At 45.4% G+C, this 23,515-nt stretch overlaps 1 protein-coding gene across 1 annotated transcript; it reads left to right on the top strand.

The window, feature by feature from the left end:
* Nucleotides 1-303: 303 nt before the first annotated feature.
* Nucleotides 304-20,078, top strand: LOC308147942 (leucine-rich repeat-containing protein 9-like; the record flags this gene model as incomplete). The annotated part of the gene is made up of 30 exons (XM_080521336.1): nucleotides 304-483; nucleotides 822-1,040; nucleotides 1,731-1,871; nucleotides 1,941-2,004; nucleotides 2,110-2,180; nucleotides 2,677-2,859; nucleotides 2,958-3,113; nucleotides 3,235-3,328; nucleotides 4,243-4,372; nucleotides 4,888-4,985; nucleotides 5,076-5,207; nucleotides 5,283-5,398; nucleotides 6,644-6,817; nucleotides 6,908-7,027; nucleotides 7,191-7,382; nucleotides 7,478-7,603; nucleotides 8,015-8,155; nucleotides 8,247-8,424; nucleotides 8,505-8,725; nucleotides 8,816-8,935; nucleotides 9,027-9,157; nucleotides 9,242-9,350; nucleotides 9,899-10,032; nucleotides 10,494-10,630; nucleotides 11,064-11,281; nucleotides 11,995-12,063; nucleotides 12,932-13,053; nucleotides 15,041-15,119; nucleotides 15,335-15,347; nucleotides 19,807-20,078. The coding sequence occupies 30 exons, from the start codon at nucleotides 304-306 to the stop codon at nucleotides 20,076-20,078; spliced, it is 4,140 nt and encodes a 1,379-aa protein (XP_080377462.1).
* Between the last annotated feature and the right edge of the window lie 3,437 nt (nucleotides 20,079-23,515).

Raw genomic sequence — 23,515 nt, 5'->3', positions numbered from 1 at the left:
CTTATGGCTTTGACCTAATGGCTTTGATCTCATGGCTGAGGTTGCAAGCCATTGGAGCAGAGTTCAGTTCGACTTCACGACTTTGAGGTGAAACGAGGCGTACAGCATATATCTCCACGAGGAAAGTTCTTACCTGAAAGATATAGAACAAGGATTACCATTGTTGAAAAACATTAACCAACTCAAACAGAGCTTGAGATAATAATAATTTCAAATAAAAAGGATCTCCTGATAATGCGGAAACAGTTGCAATCACAAAGACAGAAGACTGGGGCCTCCTCAGCCAGCCAGCCACCTGTAAAAATGATAAAGGTCTCAAAACGAGACCAAATCAAGCTGAAGCTTGATGACAGGGACACGGCCATTTCTGACCTGAAGAAAAAGGGAGAGGGAGAGACGCCAGCATTTCCAGTCGGTTGCAGAGTCACAGTGGAGAGTGAGAAACAAAAGAACCACGGTGATGAAGAAGTGATCAGAAAGCTGGTAAGAATGAAACTTGAGCATTTTGTGAAGTACTGGGAAAATGATCCTTCAAGCACTTGAAGAAAATGTATTCAAGAACTGAACTGAATTATATTGTATTGTATTCTTGTTGGTATTGTAATGTTGGAGAAATATAACTGCTAAGCACATACCTTCCATATTGAGCGTTGACCCCGTCCTAATCATGAACCTCCACTGACTGTGCGGGGACACTGGAGTGGCAGTGCCCCCACAGGGACAACATGCAAACTCCAAATGAGCCGCGGGTTGGTTGTAGTAGTAAAATCACTTTAGCACATAGTGATGTTTAGTGATGTCGTCATTATTCTTCTCAACAGTGCACGGTCAACGGAGTGTCCTACGACAAAATTGTACAAGAAGGGCGTAAGATGACGTCTTTGGAAGTGTTCTTCTCGGGTTTCCCTCGCATGGTTGGGCTCTCGTTCTTCCCGAGGCTCCGCCAGCTCACCATCATGGACCAGGACATAAAGCACATGGAAGGCCTGGAGTGTTGTCCTCTGCTCCTGGAGCTGTGGATCGCCCAGTGTCACCTCACAGTAAGTTTGATATGGTCTCTAATGATGAATATCAACATTTGTATTTCACAGCCTTTTTGTGAATGACGGCAACTTGTGTTTAGCCTTTAGTCTTAGTAGCTTGCTTACAACATTATCATTAAACCTAGACAAGGGGAGATCTATAAAACATGGAGGGCAGTGGCCCTCCTGGATTGGACTGGACACCACAATGAGGATATTATGATAAAGTCCATGTTTAATCCTTTAAAAATATTCTGTACATGTCTTTTCAACATTACATCACTTCCACAATAAAAGAAAATTCTTCAAATGTTGTTAAATCCACAACAGAACTTTGTGCTTCAGTTAAGAAATGTGCTGGAAGACCTGAAATCCTGTCTGCCACAGTGCTAGTTAGAAACCTGCTGTTTGTCAGGGTACAAGGTTCCTGACAAACAAATTCACACCCAGTGTGGCACTGACACTGAGCTAAAGTAACAGCAGTTCCCTCTATGGAAAGTGCATTTGAATGTTTGCTTCTTGAAATGTTGACCTTGGTTTTGGCCTGTGGGCCTCAGGAGCCCCTGTTCTTCCTCACAGTGACACATCATCCAATCAAATGTGAAACGCATCAACCATCATTTTGATTTCAAGCTGATGTTGAATAAAAGGTGTTTCTTTTCTCACATATTGTGAATAACATCTGGTGCTCTCTTGTCTCCATCACAGGAGATATCTGGATTACAGAACTGTCTGCAACTGAAGAAACTGTATCTTTACGATAATCAGATCGGGGAAATACAAAATCTTCAATTGCTGGTCAACTTAGAAGTTCTGTGGCTCAATAATAACTGCATAACACAGATACAGGTTTGAATATCTATATACCTATCTATATATCTGTCTGTCTGTCTGTATCTAATTTGTCTTCCTCTGCAGGGTCTGAACACACTCAAAAAGCTTCAGGAACTAAACCTGTCTGACAACCAAATAGAAAGAATTGGTAGGTTTCTATCAGTCCTGCATGTTTGCCTTCGTGTGGCTGATGAAGACTGGATGAGCTGTTTAGCAATGCTGACAATTCAATATTTTCTCTGCATCTCCTCAGGGCACAGCCTTGATCTCAACGTGAGCCTTCACCATCTCAGTCTGTCCGGGAACACAATCAGCTCCTTTAAGGTAACATTAAAAACACCAGTATGCTGAAGACATTCTTGCAAAAAGTTGTTGGATTTCTACAAAAAAAATCAGAGTAAAATCCTTGGCTTGACAAAAGACCTATTCTAAATTAGTAAAAGAAGAAAAAAAAGTCCGGTTTTCAGATTTTCAGTTATTTCAACAACATGCTCCCAGAACAGGACTTTCATCAAATGGGAAATCTCTGACAGAAACAAACAATGAGTGTTTGTGGACACGGTTCAAGTTGTGGGAGTTGCTCTTTGTCCCACACTTCATAAACCAATGAGAATAGACAATGCAGAGCATGTTCTCATTGAATGCTCATGCTCGTTGGGTCATTTATGTGGCTCCGAGAAGTAACCCACAGTGTTTCTAGTGTTTTCTAAGGACATCTGGTTACAGGAAGCTAAAATCAAAAGCTGTGTTTTCTCTTGAGGACTGTACTTTAAGGTCATGCCTGCACCTGACAGCTGAACTTCCTTTTCTGTTGCTACAGGAGCTGACTTTCCTCGCTCACCTCCCCAGTCTGAGAGAACTAGCACTGCAGGACCCCACATCAATCCCAAACCCAGTGTGTCTGCTGTGTAATTACCACACACACGTGCTCTACCATTTGCCAGGCCTGCAGAGACTCGACGCCTTTGACGTCTCCAACAAGCTGGTCAAAGAAGCAGCCGAGGTATTGAGAAGACATGCAGGCTTGACCCTAGTGTCTTTCCAGCTCTTATTAGGGAGCTGGATGTATTGCTTTAATACACTGAAGTCTTTTCTTTGTAGTCTGCAGTCCTGGCGAAAATGATGTACTACAACATGCGGGTGCGTACTGCAGAGAGGAACCTGGCAGAGAGCCGGTCCAGTCTGAGGAAGCGGAAGGAAAGTCTCCAACAAGTACCGAAAGAGTGCATCAAGACCTTCAGGAACGCCCTCAAAAGTGTATGTACAGTCTGTTCCAACACTGAGGGAGGAACTTGCTGCATTCTGAGAATCTGTGCAGGATTTGTTATATGTGCCTGAACTGTATAAGAGAACTGTTTCTGTATGGTTGCATTCTCAGCTTCAACGTGAGCTCTCCATGGCGCCAGCTAGCTGCAAGAAGTCCACCTGCATGCTGGAGGATGATCTGGGCAATCCGCCCCACCGGGGGGGAGGTTCAGTCCAAACCAGAGGCTCCACTTCAGACATCAGTCATGATCCAGACAGAGAGAAGAAAATACTCCTGAGAATGGAGGCATTGGAGGAAAGACTCCGAACGTGGACCACAAGGCTGCATGAGTTAGTGCCTGTTTGGATTACTTTTTCTCTCGATGACTTCAGTTTACAAAACTTGAGAAAAAACATTTTTGTCATTCACATCTGACAGGATTCAGTATTTTCTGCTAATTGTGTTATTTTCTCTGGTGTTGACACATGAACACCTTTCAGATTTATCATCAGGCAGCATGTAGCGTAGTTTAGAGTCTAATAACTGTACAGTCTGGAGGTCCCTGTGCTAATTAACCAGTAGTATTAGTTAAACACACACGTTTGTTTCTGTAGGAGCACAAACTGAAGTCTGGAGCTGTTCATTTCACATTTGTTCTTAAGGCATATTTTTGTGGGTTTGCAAGATTTTTCCATACAGATGACATTTTTATTCTTGTTTATTCAGAAGCTCATACTCTTCCAAGCTGCATGCGAGCACTGTGCAATAACAATGGCCATCCATTCATCTTCTGTACTGCTTGATCCTGTTCAGGGTCAAAAGGGGGATTACAGCAAATAATAATGTTCCTCTTCTTATTTCCAGTATTGAAGCCTTCTACGAGCAGGATTTGGCCCGAGCCACAAACAGGATGGACTCCATGGTGCAGTTTCTGCAGGTGGAGATGGAGAGTGTCGGAAACATTTGTTTGGAGGAGGGCAACCCCACAGACCTTTGGTATTGATATCATATGACTCATCATTCCTACAGCCATCATGTGCCTCCCATTTCAGTGGGGAAGCAAAGAACAGCTGTCATTTCTCCTGACCTACAGGTTTGCCGACTGTTGCGACCTCCTGCGTTCCCGGTTTGTTGCTTCAGACTACAAGAGTCACGGCATCGTTGACATTAAGATCAACACAGTGACCCGCATCCACAACAGTGCTCTGCGGCTTCGCTTTGACGAGAAGCTGCACAACCTGATAACCAGTGAAGACTCCATCTATACACCGTAAGTTTCCACAGAACTACCAGATCGGCTGAAAGGAATTCTGTCTCAATAATAGGATTATTTTTAAATGCAGAAATTACAGACCTCGACTGAATTACTTATTCTACACGCCTGATCCTGAAAGATGTGAAAAGGAAGAGATTGTACGTATTGTAGAAGAAGGCTTCACAACAGCAGAGGGACTAAAGGTACGTTTACCACTCAGACTCCGGGAGAAGAATTCAAACTGTGACTCCAGCTAATTCATCTCTGTATACCTGTGTGCTCGCACACACTACCATGAATATGCCCAGAAATTAATTCTAACAAACTGTCACTATTCGTCACTCGGAAAGTCATTCAAAGAGCAAAAACTGTGTTTTCAGTCAACTGAACACGTCATGCTGTGATTTTTACCTCCATACTGAAGGTCCTCGTTCTATTTTCATATCCATGTACATTAATGTAGATGTTTATCATTCCGACTCTGTGTATTAGGTTTTGGGGAAAGATGGCGCTATTCCCTTCTCAAACAGCTTAAGTGTGGCTGAGCAGCGCAGAATTGAATATGCACTTCATCAGGCCAGCCAAGGAGACTCCAAGAAAACCCTAGAAACTCTCCCCTTCAGGCACGGTGGGTTCATTGTGCTGTTATTTTAATCCAACAACGCTGTATTGGAGGTTTGTTTATTGAAGCCAAGATCCCTTTTTCTTCTGCTTGAAGGTCAGATAATAGTTTCCAAAGTGTTTGTGGGCAACAGTAGGCTGCTGAGAGGAGAAGCGCTGGACAGAAGCAGCAGCTGCAGCGTCTCCTCCGTCTATAGGAACGTGGACACGGAGCACAGGACGAGCCAAGGTACCGGCAAGACCACAACCAGTCCCTGTCGGAGCCGTTCAGTCGTTTGACCTCTGTCTATGTATTCTCCATCAGAGGAACCCCACTCCACCAAAACCCAGCAGGGCTCCCCCCGCTGGAGGCAGTGGTTCATGTTCGACCACCAGTTTGTCCTGCCCGAGTTCATCGTGTCTTTTCAATACGTCACTGAGGTAATCACTCCACATTTTACCCACGTTCTTTGACCCAAACAACTTCACTTGGCCATACGGAGCACCGCTTCCTCTTGTGTGGGCTGGACCAGCAAAATATTGCCGTAGTAATGTAAAGTTAAACCCTCAGGTTCTTCTTTTCCGTGGCGCAGAGTACAAGTTTTAAAAGAAATCTCGCAAAACAATATACAATTGCTCCAATTTCAACATGAACGATTTTAATCACACCTTGTGGTGCAAAATACAGTGACATGTCCTACAGCCATTGAACATTATGTTCACTATTATACAAGTTCTATTTTAATGTTAAGGATCATTTGATGAGCACAAGGTATCTTCCTTGGCATCGTCAACATCTCAGCTCTGTTCTCAGTGTTGTGTTGAATCCACTACTATTAAGACATGGATGTGAAATAGCCGACGGCGTCTTCACAATTCTTAATTAGGGACCTGATGGATTGGTGGGCTGGATTGGAGCCTCTTGCCAGCTGGTTTTGGCCCGTAGGTTCTATGTTTGACACCCATGTCAGAGCGGATTGTACAGTGTGAACAGTTAAGTTACCCACATGCAGGACCTTCTGAGGAATTAAGGCTCAAGAACCATTTAACAACAATCCAGTGAGCAAAGGCACTAAAAATAATGAAAGGGAGAAAAACAGAAAGAGGAGAGCTAGAATAAGAGCCAGAGTAAGGAATTAGAAGAGAAAGAAAATGACAGTATAAAATAAGTTAGTCAACCTGACAGTATTATTTAATTATTATTATCATTAAATATTAAAAGCAATGAAACTATGGGTTACAAGTACAAGGCTTGAGTTGGATGAATGGGTGATCAATGAATAATGCTTGGTTCTGACTGTGGGGGAAATGTGAGCTGAAGAGCTGAGGGCTCCATATGGTGGAAACAAGCATGAGCAATAGGTAGGACCAATGCTAATGAGGGATTAATACATTATGAAAGATTTTATAATCAGTCCTGAAACTGGCAGGCGGCCATTGCTGAAAGTGTAAACGGGTCCTTGACAGCACACAATCAGCTGACGAGTGAGCAAAGTCTCACAATAATCCATTCTTCATGTGGTAGAAGAGTCTCTGTGTGGGCCTGAGAAAGAAACTTCTCTAGGTGATCAAAAGCTCTCAGCAGGCAGAGTGACCCAAAGTGGACGGGTTCAGGATGAAGACGTCTCTTTAATCCAGAAGCACATATCAGTGACACAGTGGATGTTTGCTTTTTGCTTCTGGCAGGATGAAGATCAAGCGTCCTTGTTGAGCCGTGCTCCAGGCGGAGGAACTTCCCCGGACGCCATCCGGGACGTAGAAGCCGTCAACGTGGAGCTCAAGCCGCTGCCCAAACTGTTGAGCCTGGATAACGACATCCTCCTCACTGCGGCCAGAGCCACCGCTCTCAGTCACATCACCGTACGTGCTCTGCCTTTTTTAATGCTCTTCTTGTTTTGAAACCATTCAACATCCTCTCGGTGGCTCATCGTTGCCTCGTTGAATCTGCAGGTACTGAACCTTCACAACAACAGTCTGAGCCAGATGAAGGAGATTTCCAGGCTCACGGCTCTGCGGCATCTTACAGTCAGCTTCAATAGGCTGGCGCGCCTGGATGACATTTCTCACATGGTAAAAGTGACACGTTCATTTAGCAGCTCATTTTCAAGTTGAGACCAAGAAACAAGTTCTCACAAACTTGCCTCTTTACTATGGGACTGAACCAGTTTGTGAGGCAACACAGGAAGGTATGTGATGATGTTAAACACCGACTGTCTCGTCCCTCAAACTGCAGCCACACCTGGAGGTTTTGGATGCGAGTTTTAACAAGCTGGAGACTCTTGATGGGCTGCAAGGATTGGCTCAGCTCAAACATCTGGATGTGAGCTGGAACCAGTTGAGCGAGGCCAGAGAGGACACTGCCGTGCTGAAGAAACACACCCCGGCTCTGCTCAGCCTGGACACGCGCTACAATCCTTGGACCAGGGTGGGTGCTGTTACCAAGTTCAACCTCCACTGTCCTTATTTCAGTTCAGGCTCAGATTCAGTGCTGCAGCAGTGACCATGTTTTCCTGTTTCCAGCCTGAAGCAGTCAGAATGATGGTACTGGGCCGACTCACAACCCTCACACACCTGGATGATGAGCTGGTGTCCAAGGAGGAGGCTGCTGAAGCTCTCCAGGTGGCTGCAGGCTCCAGAATTAACCAGGTCAACATTGTACACACTTTGTTTCTTACTAGTGTTGTAGTTGGCACCGTAGTTTGCATGTTTTTCCTGGGTAACGTGGGAGTTTTGTTTTGTGTACTTTGTGCACAGTCCAAAATCATACAAGTTATGTTGATGGATAGATTGGAATGAACTTGATCTCTTCTAACAAATCTGCAAAACACAATTTTTACCAAGTGAAAAAAGCGTGAAAACACAGCACGCGTTATTAGAGGTCAAATATTACATTCACTTTATACCCAGAGCAACATTTACAACCAACAGAGACATTTTGCCCTCAACCAATCAAACGCAACTTAAATGTTATTTCGTCAGCCTTAAATGTCAGACTGATTGACTGGGCTGGCAGTGGTGTGCTTTATTGTGAAAGTTGGGGCTGATTTCTGTTCACAGGCCTCTCTGGTGGCACACTGTCGCACTGACAGCCAGCGTCCTCGTAGCCTCAGTCTGCTGTCCACCGCACAGCTTCTGTGTCGTCCGAGTCCAGCAGCCTGCAGTCTGAGCTCAGAGCTGGACGCAGACTGGACGGCAAAGGTGAGATACTGCAAAGACCATTTAAAAACCTGTGCAAACAAGATCAGGCATTACAAGCTCTCTGTGTGCTGTTTTTTGAAATGTTGGTCAGATTACCACCCTGAACCTGGACAATCAGAGGATCAGGAAGCTGACAGGTCTGAGTCACCTGGTGAACCTGCGCTGGGCCTCCTTCAATGACAACCACATCTCTAAAGTGGAGGGTCTGGACAGCTGCCAGAAGCTGGAAGAGCTTTCCCTCAACAACAACAGCATCAGCACCCTCAGTGGTCAGTCACACACTAAACGGTGAGGAACCACGGCGTGAGGCCTTTGTGTGGCTGATTGTTTTCACCTGGTTTCTCCTCAGGACTCTTGAGGCTCCACCGTCTCAATAAGCTCACCATGGATGGCAACCAGTTGTCCAGTCTGGACGCCTCAGTTTTAGACCAGATGCCCAGTTTGTCTCTTCTCTCAGTGGACAACAACTGCATCACTTCCCTGCGTGGCCTCCACAGACTCCGCTCTCTCCTGGAACTCTACATCGGCAGGAACCAGATATCCCAATCAATAGAAATCTTCCACCTGAAGGTGAGAGGCCTCCGCCAGGAAAAATCACCAAAACACAATGAAATGTCAACTCGGCACATTTATGGTGTTTTTGTGCTTATTTCTTCTCAGGGTTTGACAAGTCTCAGCATTTTAGATCTCTATGGGAATCCTTTGGAGAAAGTAGAGAATTATCGACTATGCGTCTTGTTTCACCTCTCCTCCCTCAAAGCTTTGGATGGAGTTGTAGTGGTACGTGGCAGAACACTGAAAGCAACTGGACACGTGGTATATTATTGTAATTGTACTGATTCTTTGTTATTTTCCCTGTTGTTCTCTCAAGGAAACGAGTGAGAGCGAGAGTGCAAAGAATATGTTCACAGGAAGGCTAACAAGCGACACCATAGCAGAGAAACTGGGCCACTCAAACTTCACAGGAATGACAGGCTTTACCCTGCAAGCCTGCTCCTTCAGGTCTGCTCCTGCAAACAGACACACTTTTAAAGAGAAGCACGAGAAGCCTTTGTATTTACTCTGATCTGTTTTCCTCTTTAAAAGGACGGTGGATCTGTCTCCAGCAGACCTCTTCTATAAGCTGAGCAGTGTCAACTTGGCCCACAACAACCTCACTTCCTTCTCCGGCCTCATCTACCTGCCCAACATAAAGGTGAACGTTGATCTCACACTCACTTGGTTTGCTTGATATCAGATGTGTAGAACTCTCCTGGTTCAGGGGCCAGAGAGTTCACTGGACCAGCCACAAAGTAGCACAGTAGCATAGAAATACTAACAATACAAACTCAATTCGCTTCGTTCCAGGTGTGATACTTCCTTCAAAACAATCCACATTCATTCAATTGATTGTTACAAGAACCTGAACATGAATTACATTGTCAACAATAGTTTGATTTGATTGACGCACTCTGCTGCGTAAATCTCTCTTTTTCTTTTTTTTTACATTGACTGACATACCGATGCTACTTCACTCGCAATGAATGACCAAACCTACATTTCTACTCTTGGCTTGGGCCTCAATGTGTTCTCCATTACGCTGACTTCAACAGGCTAACGCTTGAATACGATCATGTCTTCCTACGGTTCAGACCGGACCTTCTGGCAGGATGGGTTTGAATCCCAGTCCAACTGTGTGACACCCCTGATTTGATCAACTTGAGCCATTAACGAATACATTTTTTGCATTTGTCCTTTTTCCAGGCTTTATGTTTGAACTACAACCACATCGAGTCCATTCTGCCCCGACAGAAGACTCACCTCACCAACAGACAGATCCTGCACAGCAGAGTTCACTCCAGTGGCTATGGCCAGCAGAGCGCGTTCAAAACCAGCAGGTAACCACGTTGAATATTCCACAAATAATACAAGTTCTAAACTTTTGTGAAGTTTGATATTTTGCCCTGATGCAATGTGAGCTGTCACCGTTAGGGGGCAGCACTGACCAACTAATGACTGAGCTACAGATTCACACCGTTAACCTTCATTAACTGTCATTTATTTACACAAATAATCTTGTTATTTAAGACACATATTAATCATTGTTTTTGGACACTTGAAAGAAAAATATATTCAAGCAGGGTTGAGATTGAGTCAGTGCCTCGACCTGCAGTCACATGTTTACTGTATAGAAAGCAAGATGTTTTCTATAATGCCGTGGCAGGCACAGTGCTGTTTGTGTGGCTTCAGGAAGCTGCACCTGGAAGACTTGACCTAGTAAATGAGGCAGCAGGGGGGAGAATCGGACGGACGTTTAACTGCACAGGTTGCCAACTGCTATTTTGTGTCTGTGTTGAAGGGAAACTGGGCCCAATGGCAGCATGGAGCCACTGATGGGAAGCCTGGAGGTTCTTCATTTGAGTCACAATGGCATCTCCAATATGGCCGATCTGCAGCTCAGCAGGCTCACCAATCTCAAAGCACTCTTCCTTCAAGGTATGTACAGCTCACGTCCCACCCCTCCCTCTCCTGGACACTTAAAAGCAGCAACGCCAAAGTCTCCCATGGACCCCAGGACAGGTCTGTGATGAGACTCCAAGAAAAGAACCACAGACTTCCTTTTGATGGCGTTTGATTGAGTTTTGCTTTGTTGGGGTGGTTTTGCTCAACAAAGCCCGTCTTACTTCCTTTTTCCTTTTTCTTCCTTCTCAATCAAAAAAACCCCCTTTTGTAAACTGTCTATAATTGTTGTTGCTTTTTACACCAGGGGCAGTCAATGAACACCCCACAACTGTTAAAATGTCCCTAAAATGCTGCATGTTATATTATTTTGACAGTGCATCCTACCCTTGTGTTTCCTTTGTAAAAATACCAAGCTTTTGATTGAGATGTCTATTCATTGTTTTTACGATGTGTGTTTTCTCCGTAGGGAATGAAATCAGCCGGGTGGAGGGCTTGGAGGAGCTTCACCACCTCAGAGAGCTTGTGTTAGACAGAAACCGTATCACGGTCCTGTCCAAGAGCTCCTTCTCAGCCCAGAGCGTCCTCGTAGAACTGTGTCTGACCGGGAACCGGATCCGTGAACTGAACCACCTGGATTCTCTGACTAAACTTCGCAAGCTCTTCCTCGACGAGAACAAGCTGCAGGTATTGTCCCCCGGCTGCAGTCGTCTCCTCGTACGCTGGAGTTTGTTTAATGTTTATAATTCGGACTTTTGATGAAATTGCATTTTCAATTAAGCTGCCTGAAAGACTCACAGCACAGTGATTTTCTGAGGTCACTGCCGAGGTCATAGCCATCTTTTGAGCAGTTCTTGATTTACCACCAACTTCTACTGATTGCTTCACATGTGTTAGATGTTTGAGAATCCATTTCATTCAGTGTGCGGCAGTATTACTTTTCTCTGCATTTGCAAAGTAAGACATGAAGTATAGTAATCATGAGTCATGACCACCCACTGTGGCATGCAAGGGGGTAGTATTATGCATATGGTTCCATTATTCGCACAAAGCAGTGTGAAAGGCCAGTTCAGTCAGCGGTTCCCTTTTTTTTTTCTATGAAGCCACCAGATAACCTTTTTTTTTGAAGGCAGGAAACTCCCTCTCTCACCCCGATTTACATAAACCATTAAATTATGTTTACGCTCACAAGCAAAGAAGAAGAAACCTTAAAAATGAAAGCAGTGGGTAGTCTACCAGGTCGGACCTAGATTCTAGAAAGTGTTGTAGAAAATGTTTTCTCCCCCGTGACCTCGAGATACAACAACAAGTGGATTCTTGACCTCAGGCTGGGAACGAACGACTTGAATGAGGCTGTAGTTATTGGAGAAAAAGTTGAAGTGTTGCTCTATTTGTTGCAGGACATGGCAGAGTTGGATAAACTGGTGGTTCTTCCTTCATTGATGGAGCTGTCTCTGGTTGGCAATCCGGTGAGTATCACAGGGTTTTCTGGACAGTCTGTTCAGTGGTGAACCGGCTCACATCCTATTCTAAGTTGCAACGTCCAAACTGTGAGTTTCAGCACATTTTGAACTCATTCTATTACGGACAGACGACAACAAGCGTCCTTCCACGCTCACTGTCTCACTTACACAATCCAGAAAACAGACTCAGTCCCACTCTTTCCAAACTAAGTGATTACACCATGGGCCGTCTGCTGCACACAAATGGGCTGGCGTCAAAGGCAAGTCATTGACCAAATGGCAGCTTGCTATTGGCCCTGTTACCTCACCCCTCTGGAGCTGATGGACCAGGCCTGAGAAGAGCCTGCAGCCCAGGGCCTCTCTCCCGTCCAGAGGGTAATGCTCAGCTGTGGGAGCCTCTTGACTGCTCAGTCCCACCCCCCCATACCTTCCCATAAGGGGGGGTTAATCCTGCCAGGGGGTAGAGGCCAACAGCCACCCTGGAGACAATAGCTCCTGCTGTGGACCACATGAGATAGCCCCTTCACCCTGTTCCCTGGCCAGAGTCTGTCCCTTCCTCTTCATTGGTAGGACATCTATTGGCATGCAGCCACAACTGAACCACAGCAGCAGTGTCCTGCAGGAACATGTGGTTCTGTTACCGGACAGTCTGGCTTTTGTCCTCAGCTGTGGAGGGGCCGACCTGCTGCTGTCAGCGAGGTCACTGGAATAGCTGCTGGGAACTGGAGAACTACGCTGGGACCCACATAGCATCAGATTTATCCCAGATGTCTCAGACCCAACTTCACTCTCACTCACATTTCTGGAGTTTTGCTTAAAGAAGCGTCATTTTTCAAACAAGCAAAAAATTAATCGATTCTATATTCTTCCTCAGGTGGCCAGAAATTCTGGGCACAGACCAGCGGTGGTGCTCAGACTGACCCAGCTGCAGGTCCTGGATGGTGAGACCATCACTCTGGAGGAAAGGACCAGAGCAGAGCTCCCCTGCACCGATCAGTCTGAGGCGCACTACACAACAAACACACACAATGTCACTGTTATCTATGTCGACCTACTTCCAGCTAAATAAAAAGCTAAACCCTTGTAAAGATTATTCCTGTATTTATGACAAGGCATGTTTCACAATAATACCAAAAAATAAAGATTTCAGTAGATTTCCCTTTAGCATTCTTCTAAAGCTTATGTTAAAGTAATGAAAGAATTTGTTTTGTGGCAGCAGAACATATGCAGACATGAAAAATAAGGGAGATTTTACATTCAATTCAATTCTACAAACTAATGTGGAGCATTTCCATGAAATAAAACCAACAGTTTTTTTTTATCTACATAAGAATTTGTGAACGCGACAGACAGGCTGAGGAACACTGCGGTAAGGTTGGTTCTCTCACACTGATCTTCTCTCACCCCTCACTTATCACAGAATTAGAAATAAAAGTAAATCTCAGAGTTTGCATACTCAACATAAGACCTTATCATCTGAGGAGAAGACCACCTCACAAGAGCAAAATGTTGAGCCACCAAAAAGAGGCCAGCTTCTGTCAATCTCTTTCACTCCAACTGATATGATGTTCATGTACCGTATTTTCCGCCCTATAAGAACCTAAATACCTCAAATTTTCTCAAAAGCTGCCAGTGCGCCTTATAGCCCGGTGCGCCTTATATATGGACGATTGTTCTACTCAAGACTGCTATTTGACAGCTGAACACCCAGAAGCTTTTATTTTGACAACTCTAACTTCGCAACCGGATCTTCAGAGCGGACGACACTCCACACAACACCTTCATCACTCATGGTTGCACACCAACATTCTAACAAACCAAAATAAACTAGATGAAATAATGACTCCCTAAACTGGGGAACAAAAACACATAAACACAATCAACACAACACCAAGCCCAACAACAACCCACAATAACCTCCAACAACACAAAACATGAATTTGTCGCTGCAAGGCATGATGGGACATCATGCCTTGCAGCGACAAATTCAACCTGAGCTCCTCAATGCAGCCGATAGAAACTCCCATAATTCATTGCAGCTGTTTGTGGTGTTTTAAATGCAATTATTGGGGGTTATATTTGGTTTGTGGTGTCGGTAATAATTGTGTTGTGTTGTGTTTTTGTTGCTTAGTTCATGTAGTTTAGTTTATTACTGGTAGTTGTAAGTTGTCAACCAGCAGTGAAGAAGGTTTTGTGTGTAGTGTCCTCCTGGCATAGGCTGCAGGTAGGACTATCAAAATAAAGTGTGTGCACCTCTCTGGGTGTTAGAATCAGTGGAAAATGTAACCTAATGGCTTTGAGCTATAAATGTTGCCGACCACTGGTCTATTCCATGCACCTTATAGGGCGGTGCGCCTTATATATGAATGAAGTTGTAAATTATGTCAATCAATGTAGGGTGCCTTATAACCCGGTGTGCCTTATAGGGCAGAAAATATGGTAATGGAAGAGCGGGGCAGTAATTCTCCTGCAGCTCTGAATTAAAAGCAGTCTAAGCCTACTACCATCATCCTGCTGATGAGTTGAAATGTGCCCGGCCGATAATGCACCAGTGGATTTCCCCCTATTAGCCAGCTCAACATGACCCCCTCTGCTTGTTAATCATGGATATGGAAATGACAGAGCTGAGGCGCAGGGTTTTCTCATTCAAAACACAAACACAGAACCTCCAGTTGACTCTCCCTGGTCACTCTCAATCTTGGCCCGTATCTGCATTTTGCCTGAATTTGAGCTTTGTTATTGATGAGTAGTAATTGCTGCTCCTCCTCTAAGATGCTTACATATGTGGAGAAACGGGCAAGCTAATCAACAATTCCCTGCCGAGTGTGTGGGTGGAGTGAGCACATCTCACAGACGACAGACAATCTAGAAAGAAACAAGCCATGCATACGCCACTGAGGTCAAAGACAGTCACTTGACCCCGGAGGCCCTTAAGACATCCTCTTTGCATATCGTGTGAACTTCTACTCTTGTGGAGATTTAGATCTTCACCGGGAGCATCTCTGTCCACTGCTGAGATGAACCTCCCTGGACCGCTCCCCCTCACGCCTCAGAACACCACAGTGAGAGGGAGGAGTAGAAGTGGAGGGCTGCAGAGCTTCCTGCCAGGACGTGTGGATGAGGACCATTATGTACAAATGGAAGTGTCGCCCTTGTTTTGTTGCAGAGCCTCAGATCAGCGAGCGTAACTTTGTTTTGGGGGGGGGAAGTAACGTCCTTCATGCTCCAGTACAAAGTGAAATCTCTGCTCTGACTGAACATTTCATTCCCAATGCAGACAAGAAACACAAGTACGGCACTGTTGCTGGAAGCGGCCAAACCCACATTGACCTGCGACCCGGCCGAAGAGCAGGAAGCAATCTGCCAACCACGGGTCTCCTGTCTGAGGGAAACAGAGTCACACTCACTTACAAACAGGAGTCAGACAGCAGGTCAAGACTCATGGGGATGAATTGGATTGTTTCCTCGAACCCTTAAGAAGCTACTGTGAGTGTGAAGTGAGGATTTTGAACCTCAAAGGGTTTTTTAAGGTCTATATTTTAGACTTTTAAATCATTTTAAAGATAAATCATTACATCCAATCCAGGCAGAGAGTGGTGCAAAACTGATCAAAATCAAAAATCAGACGTTTTACTATTTTTAGTGCTAATATTCTTCTTAGAAATGTTCCATGGATTTCACCTGTATGGCGCTTTTCCGCTGCATAAGCAGTCCCCAAAGCACTTTGCACCGTTAATCACATGAACTCATTCACACACACATTCACACACCAATGGAGTTGACTTTACGCTACAGCCCATCACTGTCATTTGTTACTTACACATACGTTGGACTAAATAGGAATAATTAGACTTTCTGAGTGTGTTTTAGATGTCACTTGCAGGAGATTTCTCTGTTCACAAATTGACAGTTTTTTTTACATCAATGGAGTGAACGAACTCATACAAGCAGATGCTAGAAGAAGAACTACTACAAAAATAACACCAATCCCAGTAAGTGACACAGTCATTACAACCTATTTTGTAGTAATTCCTTGAATTAAGAATTGCTACTTTAATTTAAAACATAAAGGATTCACTGGAAAAGCAATGCTCTTTTTCCCCCCAGATTGTTCAGTGGTGGTAAACCTCCACCCAGGTAGCAGCTCCATCATGTTGACCACTTCAACAACACAGTACACTTCATCCTCAACTTCAATAAAATGTTGGATTTGCCTTCAAACTGCCTTTGAGGAATTGAATGAAGGTGCTTGAATGCAGTATGTCATTCAGCCAAGATGCGTTCAAATGCATTCAGCATGACTCACTTCATTTTCTCTTCACGTATGTGGATCCCAATCTGTGGGAATCTGAGGAAGAGAGGTTTTGGTGTCATTTCATCTGCGATGCTCTCCTTTGCCCCAAACCAGTGGGAAACAAAACAGCCACAGATGTAAGGCCGTGTCCGCCTTGCATGTACAGTCCATTGGGTCACATGCCTCCCCAACAAGTGATAATCCAGCTTGAGCACACCTCTCTGCGGACAATAATCTGCAGTCGCTCAGACAAAGATGTCATCTTGAATAAGGTCCAAATGGATTTCAGAGATTGTCGGTTTCATCACGTTAGCCTCTTTTCCAAAAGCCCACCGCAGTTTGCTCTCTAAACAGGCAAATCTGGTGTGTTGTAATGAACCTACTCCACTTGAGATTTATGATGTTGGTTCTGCCGAGTGTAATCCTGCCAGACTTCCTGTTGTTTTGGCTTCTGGTTGTGATGAAGTCAACAAAACCACCAGGCTGGATATGGAGGATGAGGCCCATGTCACTTGGTGCACCACCTTTGTGACACATCTGACTTGATGGTTCACTTTCATTTGAAATATCGATCAATGTTACAGTCCAGAAAAGAATTAAAGGGACAGCTGGTCTTTCACGGGCAATGCAGATTACCGGAAATCCAGATGTCCCCCCCTCCACAGTGGACATTGCCTTTAAGAGATGGGAAGGCAGAGGCCTAAAGGTTATTGATCAGCTGTTTTGTGATCATATTCTACAGCCATTCTCAATATCTCCAAGACAAGTTCTCTTTACCCTAAACCCATATGTTCCGTTACTTTCAGATTAGACACTATATTACAAACCATAACAATTGGAATACAATTAAAACTACCCCATCAAATGTTGATACTTACCTGATAAATATAATAAGACACCATCTACCAAACAAAAAACCTGTTTCCCATTTCTATAGAAACCTGCTACCGGACACATCAGACAATACTCACTACATGGAAAAAAGATGGGAGCTGGAACTGAATATTAGAATAGAGGATGGAGAGTGGGAAACAATGTGTAGTGGCTGTCATAAAGGAATCAATAGTAACACGTGGAAAGAGTTTGATTGGAAGACGAAGATAAGGTTCTTTAACACACCTTTGGTGGTTTCTACATTTGTTGACCATCCGAATGCAAGAAAGTGTTGGAGAGGATGTGGAATGGCTGGCGATCATTCACATATATTCTGGGACTGCCCAAGTTTGACTCCTTTCTGGAGGCGTGAAGAGTGAGATAAGGTTCTGGGAGTCGAGGGACCGTACACGCCAGGCCACTTTCTTCTTGATTTGACTCCCGAGAACAAGTTTACAAAAAATCTAAAGCACCTGTTACATATACTATTGATGACTGCAAGGAAAATGGTGACAGTAAAGTGGAGGAATTAAGGAAAAAATAAATAAAAATAAAGTAAAAAAAAAAATCTATCAATGTTTATGCTACTTTATCCACTTTGGAGTTACGTGCTCTCCAAGTTGATCTCAACTACTCTCTCACACATTCACGTCTGCAGGCAATTTAGAGACACAAGCTCACTTAATTCACACGCTCAGGTAGAACATGCAAACCCCCCACAGTGTCTTTGAGACAAGAGTATTGTCACCATTACACAACCATCACAATCCTTGTGAATTTGAAACAATGGTTAATACTCGCATGTGACACAACAAGTGAACACAAAGACGGCTTCAGGAAAAATCTGCCAAACAAACAGCAAAGGCGTCAAATTTTCACCAACAAATTCCATTCGTGCCGCGGTGGCGTTGACATGACCTCTAGATGTCCTCAGAGCTCCATTACTACTGCCAATCAGTCAGACTGGGTTCCTTCAGGCCTGCTGCTCCTCATCTATCAGTTGAAGGGTTACATGAGCCTCAGGTTGTTTGTTTTGGGGGTTTTTCCCTCCTGCTTTTGGTGAACATCTGAGGCACAAGCCAACTCTGCACAGTGAAAGGAAAAAGCTCTCCCAAACAGGCTCCTCTAATGCACTTCACTTTATTTGTGTTCATTCCCTGCATGAAGCGGGGCAAATCTTACTTTGAAAGGCAAATAGCGGACTTCCTGTTGGAGTTAGGTCAAAGGTTAGAGTGCGTGAGTTGTAGATCTCAACGAGACGAATAAAGGGATGTTTGTTTGATCTCTCTACGACGTTCCTACTGACTGTGGCGGGCGATTGAAATCTTCTAGGTGGCGCTAGAGAGACATTTTTGGACTTTGTGGGTATTTTTTTCATTTTATAAAATTTTTCGCCACTTCTGATGATCCTGCCAAATTTGGTGAGCTTTTGAGCGTGTTTAGGGTGAAATTAGAGCTCAAAGAGGCGTCAGGAGTCCCAAGAAAGAAGAAGAAACATTAGAAACACAAGAGAGAATTTGGCCAGTAGGTAGTGGCCCAGAGGTCAGTGCGGGTATTCACTGTCCACGACGAATTACAAAAGGGACCTGCCGTTGGCGAGGTCCCTAAAGATCAATAAAACACGACAGCCACGTATGAACACATGAGGAAGAACAGAGGAAACATGCAGAGAGGTTGAACTGGACTCCTGCTGCTGTGACATCATGATTCTACTGTCCACACTGTCTAAACCCTGCAGGCTGGACTGAACACCACAAATACTACAATACTCACGGTGAACATCAACAAGTTACTCTAGACAACATGGAGTCAAGACAAGCCTCACAAGAAAATCTACAAACACTGATAAATATACTCATGATTAAAATGGAATCAATACAAGTCTCACAATAAAATCTGAAAATACTGATAAGTAGACATAATTAAAATGGAATGAAAATCTAAAAATAGTGACAAATATGCATAATTACAATGGAATAAAAAGAAGCCTAACAATAACTACATAATTCCTAATAAGCAAATAGTTGTAAACTTCATAGACAAAGTCCAGATAAAAGAAGAAGCTCTGCCAGTCCTGATCAAGTGTTAAACTACGTTTGCCCCGGGGCACTGTGGTGAAGCTTGGTTTGACTCAGACCAACAATCCACTGTGTCCAGGGACTTGTTTGTCTGCTGGTACGACCACCAAGAGGGAGGGAACACAGTTCAGGAGAGATTCTATCATGATCATCATTACTGCTTGTTTCACAGGAGACACAGTTTCAGCTCCACATGGGCGTGACTGTCCGGCCAAATAAACAAAAGGGTGTGGCAACGGCCCAACCCTGTACAGGGCCGCCGAACCAGTACCGACACCGGGCTAAGAAACACAAGAGAATCCCAACTACACCCCAGAGGAAAGAAAAGACGAAAACAGGACGTCCGGCACAACCACGCCAAAACCCTCCAGCCTCCTGGCCAGTACCACGTTTGGTCCTCCAGCTGCAACAGCCGCAAGAGGAACACAACCACAACAACAATGATGATCATAATAACAACGTGTGTCTCCTGACTAATCTAAAGCCAACTCCTCCTCAAACAAGGCCTCCATATCAAAGTCCACCTCACCACCAGCAAAGCCTCCGTCCTGGCGTATATGTCTGGCCAAGCTGACTGCAGCTATGAGCACACCCTGCACGTGGAACTCAAAACCAGCGCTGTCCTGGCTAAACCATCCCCGCACGACCTTTGTCAGCCTAATCCCCGTCCGAGGGTCCGTCCGTACTGCCGCTGCAGCAGAGGGCGACTCCAACCTCAACAACCGACTGGCCCGACAGTGCACCACGAGAAACAGGAGGGAGAAAAGGAGTCTTAGCTTGAGCTGGAGTCCGGGTTCCCTCCTGGACGCTGGACTCCGTCGGCACGGCGGGGCAACGCAGCGGGAACGTCCTCCACCACCTCCGGCACCACCTCCTCCCGGGACTCCTGCGCCGACGCCTCCCCCTGACACAAAGATGAGACGAGAGAAAATGAGCAAAGGTCATTCGGGTGCTCTGCAAACAAGCTGCACTGTGGGCTAACGTGCCAACGTGTGCTAGCTGAGCCACACGGCGTATCAAAACGTGGACTGACCTGCTTCACTGCTGGGCCGGACGGAGAAGCAGCCACGGTCTTCCGGACAGGCGACGGTGTTGCCGGTGCCTACAAAGAACAAAACATCTCTCACTGATTAATTTCCTCAGTCCGACTCCCTCCACGTCAATAAAGCGCACGTCAATCAGGTGTGTAAATACCAACCTGCCGCTTCCTCCGTGGAACGTCTTTGGGCCGACGCACCCGGCGGGGGCTCTGGAGAGAGAAAAAACAGTGTTTGGTGAACGGCGGTCTTCACGTGTGGTCGTCCACAGTGCGTACGAGTGTGTGGTGTCTCACCTGGCCAGCTGGTGGCCCAGCAGGGCCGTCGGAACCAGAAGAAGGCGAGACCTTCTCCATGGCCTCCAACATGGCCCCGCTGAACCACACCGGGTTGGACGGGAGGGCAGGCCGTCGGAGCACAGATGTTCCAGCCTTTGAAAAACACAAGACAAGACTGAGTTGGTTTTTGGTCCCAAGAAAACGGCACAAACCTCCAATCACAGGACGACTGAGAAACACACATTACCTTGCGCCCCTGTCCAGCCGTGGTCCACTCCCAAGGGTCGGTGCGACGGGGCCACGGGGACCGTTCCCGTCACCACCACCCTGGGAGCCACCCGAGCAGGCGGCGGTGTCCGGGGAGACACCGGGCGCTCGGGCGGAGGTGCCAGCTGCTGGACGCTAGCGTCCCACGGCAGCTGCACCAGGACCGGCATCCCGTCGGAGTCGCTCAGGTGGATCTAGGAAACCAGTGAAGACGCGTCAGAAACTTCACCGCACGTGACAGAAAACAAACTCCTCCCACAACAGAATGTGCTGGACTTGCACCACAGCTCCAACCGACTCAGTGGGAGGTCCTGCGCCACAGATACGAACGGGAACACAGAGAAGGGCCCGAGCCAGAAGGTGCGTCTTCTTACGGGGCATCTGGAATTCAATTCAACAACAAAACACTTTAGTTCAACATCCTCCAAGCAGAGAGACAGACGAGTGGATGTGATTCAATCAAACTCACAAACCGCATCCATTTACACACACTTAGAGGCAGGAGCTGCTGGAAAACAACTGTGTGTGTGTGTGTGTGTGTGTGTGTGTGTGTGTGTGTGTGTGTGTGTGTGTGTGTGTGTGTGTGTGTGTGTGTGTGTGTGTCTAAAATGTTCAGATTTTAGACACATGCAATCTCTTTAGATTTTCACATATTTTCAGTGAGGGGTGGGGGCCAGCTTCACATAATAACCCCCGGATCACAACCCTCCCTCACACAAGTCACAAAAGAACACAATTATGAGTTTTAACTTCACTCAGAGCACATAGAAAACTTCCCCCAATATCAGGAACCAGTTTAAATCCAAGTTAAACTCGAACACAGTGACTTTTTCCACAGCTTCAAAAGTGCAACACACAGAATGTTCTAGAAGTACTCACCTCCGATCGTGAAGCTCTCTCAAAAGGATGAAAATACAAGCAATGAAAAACTCTCAATGAAGAAAAAATGAAAATCCAATGATGTCCTTCGCTCTTCAGGGTCTCGGATCCAAAAAAGTAGGAAACTATAAAATCTTCTACCTCTGGAAAAAAGCGACAGCTCTCTAGCTCACATAATACGAGAAATGATAATATTGGGAAAATATTGGGGCGGTTTCTCAATTTATAGTTCTGACGAAGGCTGACATTGACCAATAAGACGCGGAGAATTTTCGCGGCTTAGAAATGTGATTGGCCAGGACAACTGTCAGTCATCAGATGGTCGATGTTAGCATTCATTGCTTGTACCACAAGTGCAATGCTACGATAAAAAAAAACGATCTCGGAGCGTCTACAAACATCACCAGCGCACAGCCACTCACCCTGGAGATGTAGAATGAAACGCTGGGGGTCCTCTGGAGTTTAACATTAAGTTCAAGGTTATATTAGTCCCGGAAGCCCTGAAGCTAACGCTAACGGCTAGCGCCGGGAGCACGGCCTGTGCGCAGCCAGCCTGCGCAGCCTAATGACGTCACTCAGCCCCAGATAGAGCAGTGTTTTTCAACCACTGTGCCGCGTGAAATTATCCAATTTCACATTTTTTCCTAAAAAACACACTGCTCTCACAGCCGTTGTCGGCTGTAAGAGCAGTGTGTGCAGAGTAATCATGTATAAATACTTTTCGCCAATAGATGGCAGCAAAGAAGTTTGCCGGTGAAGTCAAAACTTGACCGACCTCAGTCTCGTTAATTACCACCACCTGCGGCTGCTCCCATCTCGTATCTACGGAGCCCCTCTGGTGACATTGGTGAAAAAAATATTACTGCTTAATAACGCGTGGCCACTTCTGTGGCAAAAAAATTCCACACTGTGGCAGAGACATTAATACTACCTGCCTGCAAAGCCATTGTGAATGAGATGCTAGGACCTGAAGCAGCTAAAGAAATAGCCAAAGTTCCTCTCAGATAACACAATTTCCAGACGTAGTGATGATATGTCTGCAGACATCGAAAGTGTGGTTTTGGAAAAGATCCGTATCAGTAATAAATTTGCATTGCAACTTGATGAATCCACTGACATTAGTGGGCATGCTCAACTATTGGCCAATGTGCGTTTTGTGGATGGAGACGCAATCAAAGAAAACTTCCTATTCTGCAAGGTATTGCCAGAAAAAACCACAGGAGAGGAAACTTTTCGGGTCACATGGGAATACCTTGAAAAAGGAGGACTGAAGAGGGAAGACTGCACGAGTGTCTGCACAGATGGAGCTGCTCTGGCCGGGCGCACCGAGGGCTTTGTAAGCAGAGCCAAGGAGAGAAACCCAAATAGGATTCTTACATTGCATTGTTTTTTACATGGAGAGACCGTCGTAGCCAAGACTTTACCAGCAGACCTACTTAGTGTTGGACCATGTTGTGCGCATGGTGAACTTTGTCAAGTCACGACCTCTGAAAGGACGTATATTTGCATCTTTGTGTGAAGAAATGGGAGCGGAGCACAAGTACAGATCAAATAAATGGATTCCTTTCAAAGGTGCACGTCTGGCAACAACATGTGGAAAGTGGCAACCTTGACATGTTCCCACTCACCAAGAAAGTGCAAGCTGACGTGAACACTGCTGCATTGTGGGAGGTCATAGTTAAACATTTGAAAACTCTTGAGGAGAGGATGTCATTTGATTTCTCTTCAACCTCCACTAGAACCTGGACTGGG

Source organism: Blennius ocellaris (assembly GCF_963422515.1).
Source record: "Blennius ocellaris genome assembly, contig: SCAFFOLD_65, whole genome shotgun sequence".
NCBI lineage: Eukaryota > Metazoa > Chordata > Actinopteri > Blenniiformes > Blenniidae > Blennius > Blennius ocellaris.
This window is presented reverse-complemented; position numbering and strand designations above follow the sequence as displayed.